Genomic DNA, 12,566 nt, shown 5'->3' on the forward strand with positions numbered 1-12,566 from the left:
TAACTTTGACCTCTGCGATACATTTAGTTCATTCCAATGGAGGCTTTCTCTTGAGGAATGTAACCTTCAAGTTCAAGATCTCTAAAAGGGAGGCTCATCAGGTTTCCTTAGGTTATCTTCCTACAGATTTCCACTTGAAGACTTTTGGCCCACTCTTGATTCCAAATCTGACAGCATTTTTTGGTAGGACAAGGGAATTTCTACATTTTTAAGAATTCGTGCTTATTTCAGGTCTCATTTGCCCAAGATTTGGTTCCATAAAACCTCTTTTGCTACCAGGTAGTTTATCTGCTCCGACTCCATTTTCTGGGACATTTTTTTCCCTCCCATTTAGGTTAAGATATATAGATCTATTGAGATCTATCTATCTTGCCTCCCAGGTATCTATCTACCTTTGTGTGACATAGAATTCTGAATCTCTTGGACTTCATGCTTGTATTTTTCCGATTGTCTCATTCTTCTGGCATTCTTTTATTTCATCCTAAGGAGCATGAGGAGAAAGAAGTCCTCATAACTTCACATGTGAGAAGATCATTCTTTTGTCCTCACTATATACCTTTCTACTTTCTCATATTCTTGGGAACTACTTTTTCTTTTTATATCTTTTTGTGTGTGTGTGCACCTGTCCTTTAGCTTTGCTGCTTGAGGCTGGCACTGTACACCTGAGCCACAGCTCCACTATGGACTTTTTAGTTGTTAATTGGTGGTAATAGTCTCATCCTTTCTGCTTGAGATGGCTTTGAATCATGAAATTCAGATTTCAACCTCTTGAGTAGTTGGATTACAAGTATGAGCCACCAAAACCCAACTTTTTTTAGGTGCCAGTCATAGGGCTTGAACTCAGAACCTGGATGCTGTATTTATTTATTTATTTGTTTATGTCATTGGGCTTGAACTGTGGTGCCTGGGCATTGTCCCTGAGCTCAGGGCTACCACCTTACCACTTGCTCTGCCACTTGAGTCATAGCGACACTTCTGGTTTTCTGGTGGTTAATTGAAGATAAAAGTCATGGACTTTCGTGCCCAGCGATCCTCAGATCTCAGCCTCCTGAGTATAGGATTACAGGCATGAGCCACTGGTGCCTGGCTTTGTGCTTTTTTGCTCAAGGTTAGAGCTCTACCACTTGAGCCCCAGCTCTTCCAGTTTTTGGGGTTTTTTTGGTAGTTAACTGAAGATAAAGAGCCTCCTAGACTTTACTGTCCAGGCTGGTATTCAGCTGTGATCCTCAGATCTCAGCCTCCTGAGTTTACTGGCTTGAGCATCCAGCACCCAGATTTTTTTTTTTTAATGTGTTTTATATAGATGGAAAGGGTCTTGCATTTTTCCCTTTGAGTACATGGTTTCTGCCCCCGCTTCAGCTGATAAATTTATTGGCTTTTACCCATTTAAATGCCAACCCATGTTTTTCCTTTCCTAATCAGATTTCTTTATCCAGTACCTATTGTACACATATCTACTTCATTATCCTCTCAAGTCTTTTGTCTTTTTATCCTAATATTTTTGTATTCCTGTGTAATTCTAGAATCTACCTTTTCTGTGTCTTACTGACAAAAGCTCTCAGCTGATCTTTTTTGTCATTTTCCAAATAACCCTTGAGACTTTTTCTTCGAGCTTGCTTCCATAACATTCTTGTTTTCTTTGGCAAAAGTTGCTAATTCTTTTCTGGTTCTCATAGAGCACATTTGTCTTTATATCCTTTCTTCCAAACTTGCATCATTCTTGAGATGCCCTTTGACATGCTAGTCCTATTCCTCCCAGGATCTTGTCCTTCTACATCCTTTCCCTCTCAAAGTCTGTGTTCCAAGGAAAATAATTGTGAAGTCTGAGATCAAGACAAGATGTTCACTTTTTTTTTTTCCTAAGAAAGCTGGGAGTCTTGCACAGCTGGGCAAGATTGGTATCCAGTTCAAATTAACTAAGAGAGGAGAGAAAGGGAACATGTGAATATGTTTCCTTTTCTACATCAGAATGTCCAACAGAATGTCTGAATTTTTCCCTTTTTACCTGTGGGTTATGGCACTGATAGACTTGAGTGAGTGAATGGTATCTGTGTGGAAGAGGGCCACAGGAGAGTTAAGTTAGAGTTGAAACAACAGCCCAAGTTATAAGGATGTTTTCTAGTCACTTCAGCATTTTCTGTTCCATGACTGAGTTTAAGACATTGAATCCTTAACACTAGACTAATCTTTCTTCACCTCTCAGTGCCATATAGACGTTTATCTATCTACTCTGACTTTGCTATTGATTTCATATTCATGACTCAGCAAACTAGAATGGGTCATGGAGTTTTTGTTTGTTTTTGTGCTAGTACTGGGGCTTGAACTTAGGGCCTGGGCACTGTCTTTGAGCTTTTTTTGTTCAATTCTAGTACTTTTACCACTTGAGCTCCACTTCTAGCTTTTTTGGTAGTTAATTGGAGATCAGAGTCTCACAGACTTTCATTCCCTGGGCTGGCTTCAAACCATGATCTTTAAATCACTCCTGAGCAGGTAGGATTACAGGCATGAGCCACCTGTGCTCACCTTCAAAATGGTTTAGATTGTCTCTGGAACTAAAAATTTGGAGATCCCTTTCTCCTCCACAATTGAGTACTGTTTTGTTTTTCTTTCAGGGCAGGTATTAGATCTGAGACCTAAGTTATAATTATCCCATCAAATTTTCTCTTTTGTTGCCTTTTTTTGCGGGGAGAGGGGATATAGGGTCTTGCAATATAGCCCAGGCTGGCCTGGAACCTGTACTGTAGCCTGCAGCTTTGAACTCAAGATCCTTTTAGGATTACCTTTGTAGTGTATGCTGGGATTACTGGCATTCACTACCATGCACAGATCAATGCTTTCTACCACTCCCCTACCCCTTCTTTTTGAGACAAGGCATCACTGAAGTTTGGCACTTATTGTATAGCCCAAGCTGTCCTTAAACTTGAGATCTCAGCCTCCTCCTGAATTACATGTGCCACTGGGTCTAAATCTTTCCTTTTTTTATTTTATTTATTTATTTATTTTTGTGGTATTGGGGTACTGGGAATCAAACCCACAGTGTTAGGCAGCTCTCATTCTGTTAATGAATGGAGTATCATCAACGTTAACATGGAGTTTGTTTTGTTTTGGGAGGGTTGTACTGGAGTTTGAACTCAAGGCCTCAAGCTTTTATTGAATGGCTTTTCATTTTTACCAGATGACTCTGCCCAGGCTGGCTTTGAACCTTAATCTCAGCCTTCTGAAATAGCGAGGATTATATTGTGACACTATCATATCACCTAGCCAAGTTTGTTTTGTTTTCTGTGTGTGTGTGTGTGTGTGTGTGAGAGTGGGAGAGAGGGGGGGAGAGAAAGAGAGAATATGAAGATGAGTATGTGAGTTCTGGGGCTTGAATTCAGAGCCTAGGTACTGTGTCCCTTAGCTCTTTTGCTCAAAATTAGTGCTCTACCACTTGAGGCACAGCTCCACTTCCAGCTTCTTTGGTAGTTAATTGAAGATAAGAGTTTCATGGACTTTTCCTGCCTAAGCTGGCTTTTAACTGGGATCCTTAGATCTCAGTTTCCTCAGTCACTGGGATTACAAACATGAACCATCAGTGCCCAGCTGGCCAACTTTTTCACCAGATGTTTTTCTTGCTTGGCTCCTAAAACCTCTCTCCCTCTCTTCTTCTCTCTCTCTCTCTTTTGCCAGTCCTGGGGCTCAAACTCAGGGCCTGGGCACTGTCTTTGAGATTTCTCAAAGCTAGCACTCTAAGACTTGTGCCATAGCACCACTTCTAGCCTTTTCTGTGTACATGGTACTGAGGAATGGAACCCAGGGCTTCATGCATGCTAGGCAAGCACTCTACCACTAGGCCACACTTCCTGCCCTAAAATTATCTATTGAGAGCTCAGAGTAGTAGATAGGGACAAATGGAAGTATCTAGAAACCTCTCCTTACATTGACATTGCTAGGCCTCAGGCTCAAGCCAGGATATGATATGGCTGTTAAATAATCATTTAATGTTTATTTGCTCATAGTGATAACTTGATCTTTGATTATATTTGATAATTTAGTGGTTATTTGATAATAATTGTCTGGATTTAGATGGCTTTCTAATAGTTTACACTCCCACTATCCTTTTCACAGTGAGCATAGACTAAATAAATAGAATTTGGAGTTTAGTTTCAACACTAGTATTCTCCAAGGAAAAAATTTATTTGGGGTGAATGGGTAGAATTAAGGAGGACAGACAGGATTGGAATATGAAGTCTAGGAGAGAGCGTTGGAAAATATTTGAATGATAAATATTCTAGAGGTAAAAGGATGAGTGACATTGTATTATAGTGCAGTGTGATATAAGGGAGGACTCCATTTTGAATCCTGCACTTCTGCCTTCAAATTAGTTGGAAAAATTAATATCAAACTGTACATATGTGTGTATATGTATGTATATATACATATACACACACAGTTAAACAGCATTAGAGCTGGAAAAAACAGTGTTGCTATTCACCTAGTGTGGCAGGGGGGGGCAACCCTACCAACATGGAGGAGAAATGGATTAGAGCCATAGATTCATAGTCTTTATGAATGAGTGTATCTAGTAGTGGGAATGTCTTCACAAAAGAGACAAGCTTCAGATACCAGTGGCAAGAAAGTTCATGTCTCTTATTTCTACCCACTAAAAAGCTAGTAGTAGAGCTTGAACAACAACAACAACAAAAACTAAAGGAGGGTACCCAGTAGTTCTGTTCAAGCCCCAGTACTAGTATACACACATATGTACAAAGGCAAATATGTGATTCTCTTTATGCTTCATGCCTAACAGGCTGTTGTTGTTTTTAAAATTTTTATTGTAAAGGTGATGTACAGAGGGATAACAGATAACAGGTAATAAATACATGTCCGTATGTCCGTCCTTCCTTTCTTTCTTTCTTTTTTTTTTGGTGGGTCATGGGGCTTGAACGAGGCCTGGGCACTATCCCTGAGCTCTTCAGCTCAAGGCTACCACCCTACCCTTGAGCCAAGCCTGTTTTTTTTTGTTTTTGTTTTTGTTTTTGTTTTTGTTTGCCAGTCCTGGGCTTGAGCTCAGGGCCTGAGCACTGTCCTTGGACTTTCTCAAAGCTAGAGCTCTACCACTTGAGCCTCAGCACCACTTCCGGCTTTTTTCTATATATGTGGTGCCGAGGAATCGAACCCGGGTCTTCATGCATGCTAGGCAAACACTTTAACCACTAGGCCAAACTCCCGGCCCCCCAAGCCTGTTTTTTAGAGGTTAATTGGAGATAGTCTCAAGTCCTTCTGTGCCCGGGCTGGCTTTGAACCTTGATCCTCACATCTCAGCCTCCTGAATAGCTAGTAGTATAGGCTTGAGCCTCCACGCCCGGCTTTTTTTTTTTCCTGGCCATTGGGCTTGAATTTAGGGCCTCGGCACTGTTCTTTGCTCAAGGCTAGAGCTCTACAAATGAGCTACAGTGCCATTTCAAGGGGACAAACATTTCTGAGGGAAGAGAATGTCGAAGAAAAAACTCAGGTAAGGAAAGAGCCAGAAAATACTGTACAATATGTGCTCTAAGAACTTTTAACAAGTTTCTCTAAAAAAGAGAAAAATGGCTTGTGTCAAGATTAAAATTCAGGTTTTAGTTTTCCTACCATAAGGAAAGAACAATATGTTTAATTGATCGGTTTTGTGAGGTATAAACTGCATTCTCCAGGTATTTTTTGTCTTTGTTTCTCATAAATATATAGCCTTTTTTTTTTTTTTAAATCATGGGGCATGAATTCTGGGCCTGGCATGGTCCCTGAGTTCTTCAACCTTACTCCTTGAGCCACAGCTCCACTTCCTGTTTTCTGGTAGTTAATTGGAGATGAGTTTCACGGACTTTTTATGTGTGTGGGGGGGGGGGTTTATGGGGCTTGAACTGGCCTGGGCACTGTCCCTGAGCCAAGCCCCACTTCCCATTTTTGAAGTTAATTGGAGATAAGAGTCTCAGGTCCTTTTGTGCCCAGGTTGGCTTTGAACCTTGATGCTCAGATCTCATCCTCCTGAGTAGGTAGATTACAGGCATGAGCCACCACTCCCGGCTTCACGACTTTTTTAGTGCCTGGGCTGGCTTTGAACCGCTATTCTCAGATCTCAGCCTCCTGAGTAGGTAGGATTACAGGCGTGAGCTACCTCACCTGGCTCAGCCATTATTTTTAGTCACAAAGGTTAAGAATAGTTCCTGTGTATGTCTTTTGAAGCCATTATTATTATTTTTTTTTTAGGGGATTGGACCCAGGACCCTGTGCATGCTAAGCATATGCTAAGCTGTGCTCTAGCTAAATCCCTAATCTTTAATTAGGTAATTAAGTAATTTTTTGGTCATGGGCTTGAACTTAGGGTCTGGTTACAGTCTCTGAGCTCCTCAGCTCATAGCTAGTGCTCTACCACATTGAGCCACAGTGTCACTCACTTCCTTAAATTTTTTTCCCCTTTGAAACAGAGGCTTACTATGTAGCCCAGGCTGTTCTCTAACTGTAGTTTAGAGCTGAAGATGCTCCTGCTTTTACCTCTACTTTCTTTCCTCTATCCTGAGTGCTGTACATACTTAAATGAAAAACAAAACTGTGAAACTTCTAGAAGAAGAGGTAGGAGGAAAATAGTGTTGGACTAGAGAGATTTATTAGATATAAACCCAAAAACAGTCCAAATAAAAGTGGATTAATGAATTTGAACTTATCAAAATTAGCAGTCCCCGTGTGGAAAAAAAGAGAAGTCAGAAAAATTGGGAATGTAGGGTTGAGTACACACTTTGGCTTCATTAGTGAGGATAATTAAAAAAAAAAAATAGATGGCCCATCTTTTTCGTATTTTGATTTTGGTCTTCTATACTTTTATTTATTTAATTATTTATTTGTCAGTCCTGGGGGTATAACTCAGGGCCTGGACACTGTCCTTGGACACTTTGCTCAAAGCCAAGGCTAGCACTCTGCCACTTGAGCCACAGCACTACTTACAGCTTTTTCTGTGTATGTGGTTCTGCAGAATTGAACCCAGGGCTTCATGCATGCCATGTGAGCATGCTACCACTAGGCCACGCTCCCCACACTCTTCTGCAGATTTTATTCTTTGAAATTAAAACCATTACTTTTCTAGCATTCAAAAATCTGACATCTTTTTTTTTTAAACTAGTCCTGGGCTTGGGCTCAGGGCCTGGGCACTGTCCTTGGGTTTTCTCAAGGACCACTTGAGCCATAGCAGCACTTCTGCTTTCTTCTATGTATGTGGTACGGAGGAATTGAACCTGGGTTTTCATGCGTGCTAGGCAAGTACTTTACCACTTGGCTAAACTCCCAGCCCAAAACTCTGACACCTTTTAAATCTTCCTGCTTTTCTTTTGTAAATTGTGTTTATTGTTTTCAACTTTTCAAGATTATTTTCCAAGAATCCCTGTGTCAGGGTACCAAGTCTGCTCAGGTCTCTTGCTGGTTTTGGGTAGCCTAGACCTTTGTCTGTCTTGGCAGATCTTGGTGTCCTCTAGGTGTTCCAGGATAACCTTTCACTGCCTCATGGGATATTCTTAGCTTTGCTGAATGTTGTTGGTATTTTAATTGAACTCTGGCAGGCTGCTCTGCATAACAGTAGACAGATAGGAATCCCTGTGGGAATCAGAATAGACCACCAGCTTTCAAGCTGTTCTGTTGTTGCAGGTGGTACTTCTCCTTTGTACTTAGTTCCCATTCTGTATTCTGAATTTTCCCACATCTCTTTCCAGTATCACTTTCTTTATCTCTCTGTTACCAGGTCTCATCTCAATACCTGCTGCTTTTTGCTCATCTACCAAATGAGCCATGCCTTTTAACTCCTCCTTTATCTTTTTTTTTTTTTTTTTGCCAGTCCTGGGTCTTGAACTCAGGGCCTGAGCACTGTCCTTGGGAGTTCTCAAGGCCAGCGCTCTACTCCTTAAGCTATAGCACTACTTCAGCTTTTTCTGTGTATGTGGTACTGAGGAATCGAACCCAGGGCTTTGTGCATGCTAGGCAAGCACTCTTACCAGTAGGCCACACACTCCCAGCCCACTCTCACTGTTCTTTTTTTTTTTTTTTTTTGCCAGTCCTGGACTTGAGCTCAGGGCCTGAGCACTGTCCTTGGACTTTTCTCAAGGCTAGCACTCTTCCCTTTGAGCCTCGGCACCACTTCTGGCTTTTTTCCTGTATATGTGTTATTGAGGAATTGAACCCAGGTCTTCGTGCATGTTAGCAAGCACTCTACCACTAGGCCAAACTCCCAGCCCCTACTTTCACTGTTCTTACCTATCACCACAATACACCCTCCGGGCTCAGTCTTTATTTAGACTGTTTGATTCCCCACCTAAAACTACTTTGAAGATTTCCAATATCTCTGTTCCTGATGAATTATCATTTTATATTTTGTTTTGTTTCTAACTTTCCTAATCCTAAAATCCATTCTAGGGCTTTGTGAAGGATGTCCATGAAGACTCTGTTACCATCTTCTTTGAAAACAAGTAAGACCTTGGGAATAGAGAATCCAGCATACTAGGTCCTAGAAGGAGAGTGAAGAGGGGGCGGCTGAGTTCTATGAGGCATGTAAAGGTGGGGGAGAGCTGTGGGTTTGGGTGGGTAAGTCCTCTGCTGGGAATCCAGAAGAAAAAAGGATAGATAATTTAGTGAGGGTGGGGACTTTTGGTAGATTCTAACAAGAGATGGAAAACACTAATATGGAACAGGAGCTTATTTACCAGGGAGTGTGGAAGTTTCCCATCTGAATGAACTAACTCCTTCCTAAACAAATGAGCATTTACACCAATCTGAGTAGCTTTCATATCATATTTTACAGCTGGCAGAGTGAGAGACAGATCCCTTTTGGAGATGTCCGGCTACCACCTCCTACTGACTATAATAAGGAGATAACAGAAGGTGATGAAGTAGAGGTATGGGCTAGAAAGTTTATTGTTGTGCTGTTTTGTCTGGGGCTTGAGTTTTAGGTCTATCCTTTACTTTCTTCTTTTTCTGGTTGGTTGTGGGGCTTGAACTCTGGGCCTGGGTGCTATCCCTGAGCTCAAGGTTACTGCCCTACCACTGGAGCCACAGTGCCACTTCCGGTTTTCTGGTGATTAATTGGAGATATGAGTCTCACAGCTTAGCCAGGTGCAGTGGCTCATGCCAGTAATCCTAGCTACTCAGGAGGCTGAGATCTAAAGATCAAGGTTCAAAGCCAGCGGGGGCACAAAAGGACCTGGGACTCTTATCTCCAATTAACCTCTAGAAAATGGAAAGTGAGGGAGCCGGGAGTTTGGCCTAGCGGTAGAGTGCTTGCCTAGCATGCATGAAGACCCGGGTTCGATTCCTCGGTACCACATACATAGAAAAAAGCCGGAAGTGGTGCTGAGGCTCAAGTGGTAGAGCTCTAGCCTTGAGAAAGCCCAAGGACAGTGCTCAGGCCCTGAACTCAAGCCCAGGACTGACAAAAAAAGAAAATGGAAAGTGGGGCTTGTCTCAAGGGTGGGGTAGTAGCCTTGAGATGAAGAGCTCAGGGATAGCACCCAGGCCAATTCAAGCCCCATACTCTCCCCCTACACACACACACGGTGTTTTTTTTGCTCAAAACTTAGTACTGTACCACTTTGAGCCACAGCTCCATTTTTGGCTTTTCATTGGTTAATTGAAGATAAGAGGCTCATGGATTTTTTTTCCCTGGGCTGGCTTTAAACCTCAGTCCTTAGATCTCAGCCTTCTGAGTGGAATTACAGGCATGAGCCACTAGTGCCTAACCACACACACACACTTATATTAGGGTTAGGAATATGTATATTGCCAGTCCTGTGGCTTGAACTCAGGGCCTGGGCACTGTCCTTGAGCTTTCTCAAAACTAGCGCTCTACCACATATGCCACAGTGTCTTTTGTGTGTGTGTGTGGGGGGGGGGGACTTGAACTCTGGTCCTGGACACTGTCCCTAAGCTCTTCAGCTCAAGGCTGTCACCCTACCCTTAAGCTAAACCCCACTTGGCATTTTCTAGAGGTTAATTGGAGATAAGAGTCTCAGGTCCTTTTGTACCTAGGCTGGCTTTGAACCTTAATCCTCAGATCTCAGCCTCCTGAGTAGTTTGGATTATAGGCATGAGCTACTGTGCTCGCCTTTTTTTTTGGCCAGTTCTAGAGACTGAACTCAGAGCTTGAGCACTGTCCTTGGGCTTTCTCAATGCTAAATCTCTACCACTTGAGCCACAGCACCACTTCTTTTCTATGTATGTGGTAATGAGGAATCGAACCCTGGTCTTCATGTATGTTAGTCAAGCACTCTACCACTAGGCTGTGCTTCCAGTCCCACTTCTGGCTTTTTCTGTGTATGTGGTACTGAGGAATAGAACCCAGGACATTCTACCACTAGACCATATTCTTGGCTTCACAGCTTTGGGAGTTTTTGTGACAGGGTTTTGCTGTGTAGCTCAGGTTGGCCTAGAACGTGAGCTCCTCCTTCCTCTGCCATCATAAACAGTGGGATTACATGGCATGAGCCATCACATTTGGCTGGAGGTCACCCATTTTAAACATCATTTTTTTTCTCAGTATCTTAGGCTTTTCTCTGGTTTATTCTTGTTTTATTTCCTGAGTTGCCACATAGTCATGTAGTGTGTGGAGAAGTAAAATGCACAATTCATCACTATTTTTTATTTTATTTTTTGTCGGTCATGGGGCTTGGACTTTGGGCCTGGGCTGTCCCTGAGCCCTTCTGCTCAAGGCTACCACCCTACCTCTTGAGCCACAGCACCACTTCTGATTTTCTAGTGGTTAATTGAAGATAAGAGTCTCCCATTCTTCAGATCTCAGCCTGCTAAGTAGCTAGAATTACAGGTGTGAACCACAACACCCAACTTTTTTTTTCTTCCTCCTCCTCCTCATCTTCCTCATCTTCCTCTTCTTCCTCTTCTCCCTCTTCTCCTCTTCTCTTCTCCTCCTCCTCCTCTTCTTCTCCTTCTTCTCCTCCTTCTCCTTCTTCTCCTTCCTCTTATTACTAAAAGATGGATGCTTAGATTGCAAACATGCCTACAATCTAGTTATGCAGGACGATGAGATCTGAGGATCTTGGTTTAAAACCAGCCCAGGTAGGCCTGGAAAGGCCCAGGAAAGGTCATGAGACTTTATCTTCAATTAACTACCAAAAATGGAGCAGTGGCTCAAGTGATAGAATGCTGGCCTTGAGTTATAGAAGCACAGTGATAGTGCCCAGGCCCTTTGAGCCCCAAGACAAACACCATACAAACAAAGAAAAAGAATGGTCTAAGTGGGTTTTTGTTGTTGTTCTGTTTTTTAATTTTGGCAGACCTGGGGCTTGAGCTCTGGGCTGGGGCACTGTCCCTGAGCTTATTTTTGCTCAAGGCATGTGCTCTACTACTTGAGCCACAGCATCACTTCCAGCCTCTTTGAGTAGTTTATTGGAGATCAGAGTCTCATAGTAGGATAACAATGTTTTTTTTAAAAAAAAAACAAAAACAAAAAAACATACTTATTACCTTATTTATATAACTGTGACCCCCTGCTCATTATCTTTTCAATTAAAAAAAAATAACCAAAAACAGTATCTCATGGACTTTTCTGCCCTGGCTGCAATCCTCATATCTCAGTATACTAAGTCACCGGGATTACAAGTATGAGCCACCAATGCCTGGCCTAAGTGCATTTTTTTTTTTTTTTTTTTTTTTGCCAGTTGGGGCTTGGACTCAGGGCCTGAGCACTGTCCTTGGGCTTCCTCAAGGCTAGAACTCTACCACTTGAGCCTCAGCACCACTTCTTGCTTTTTTTCTATGTGGTACCGAGGAATGGAACCTGGGTCTTCATGCATGCTAGGCAAACACTCTACCACTAGGCCAAACTCCTGGCCCCGCATTTTTTTTTTCTTTATTTTAATTTTTTTTGCTAGTCCTGGGCTTGAGCTCAGGGCCTGAGTACTGTCCTTGAACTTTCTCATGGCCAGAGCTCTACTACTTGCTTCAGTACCACTTCTGGCTTCTGGGTTTTTTTCTGTGTATGTGGTACCTGGGTCTTCGTGCATGCTAGCAAGCACTCTTATCACTAGGCCAAACTCCTGGCCTGGCCTAAGTGAATTTTAATGTTTCTTTCATTCTTGCTGTTTTGAGATGTCTTAAATATCTCTTATTCCAACCTTTGTAGGTTTATTCTCGAGCCAATGAACAGGAACCTTGTGGCTGGTGGCTTGCCCGAGTGAGGATGATGAAGGGAGATGTAAGTGACTGAAGACCTTTGGAGGGAAAGATTGGAGATAGATGTTCAGGTCATCCATGCTTCTTTTTTTCCTACCAGTTCTATGTCATTGAATATGCTGCCTGTGATGCCACCTACAATGAGATTGTCACACTGGAACGACTTCGGCCAGTTAATCCTAATCCCCTTGCAACCAAAGGCAGTTTCTTCAAGGTTACCATGGCTGTGCCTGAAGATCTGAGAGAGGCGTGAGTGTTGGGGGGCAGTTGAGAATGGGAGACCCTGTGTGTGTGTCTATGTGTCTATCACGGGGCTTGAACTCTGGGCCTGGGTGCTGTTCCCTGAGCTCTTCACTCAAGGCTACTGCCCTACCACTTGAGCC

The 12,566-nt window shown here is 42.6% G+C and overlaps 1 protein-coding gene across 2 annotated transcripts in view; it reads left to right on the plus strand.

The window, feature by feature from the left end:
* The window catches only part of Fxr2 (FMR1 autosomal homolog 2), a 38,796-nt gene that overhangs the window by 16,123 nt on the left and 10,107 nt on the right, over positions 1-12,566 (plus strand). For both annotated transcript variants that reach the window (XM_090349656.1, XM_090349655.1), the window contains 4 exons: positions 8,416-8,468; positions 8,801-8,894; positions 12,134-12,205; positions 12,284-12,432. In XM_090349656.1, coding sequence (XP_090205782.1) covers positions 8,416-8,468; positions 8,801-8,894; positions 12,134-12,205; positions 12,284-12,432 — 368 coding nt within the window. The remainder of the gene's footprint in view (positions 1-8,415; positions 8,469-8,800; positions 8,895-12,133; positions 12,206-12,283; positions 12,433-12,566) is intronic.

Source organism: Megascapheus bottae, chromosome 17, assembly GCF_031878675.1.
Source record: "Megascapheus bottae isolate mThoBot1 chromosome 17, mThoBot2.hap1, whole genome shotgun sequence".
Classification (NCBI taxonomy): Eukaryota; Metazoa; Chordata; class Mammalia; order Rodentia; family Geomyidae; genus Megascapheus; species Megascapheus bottae.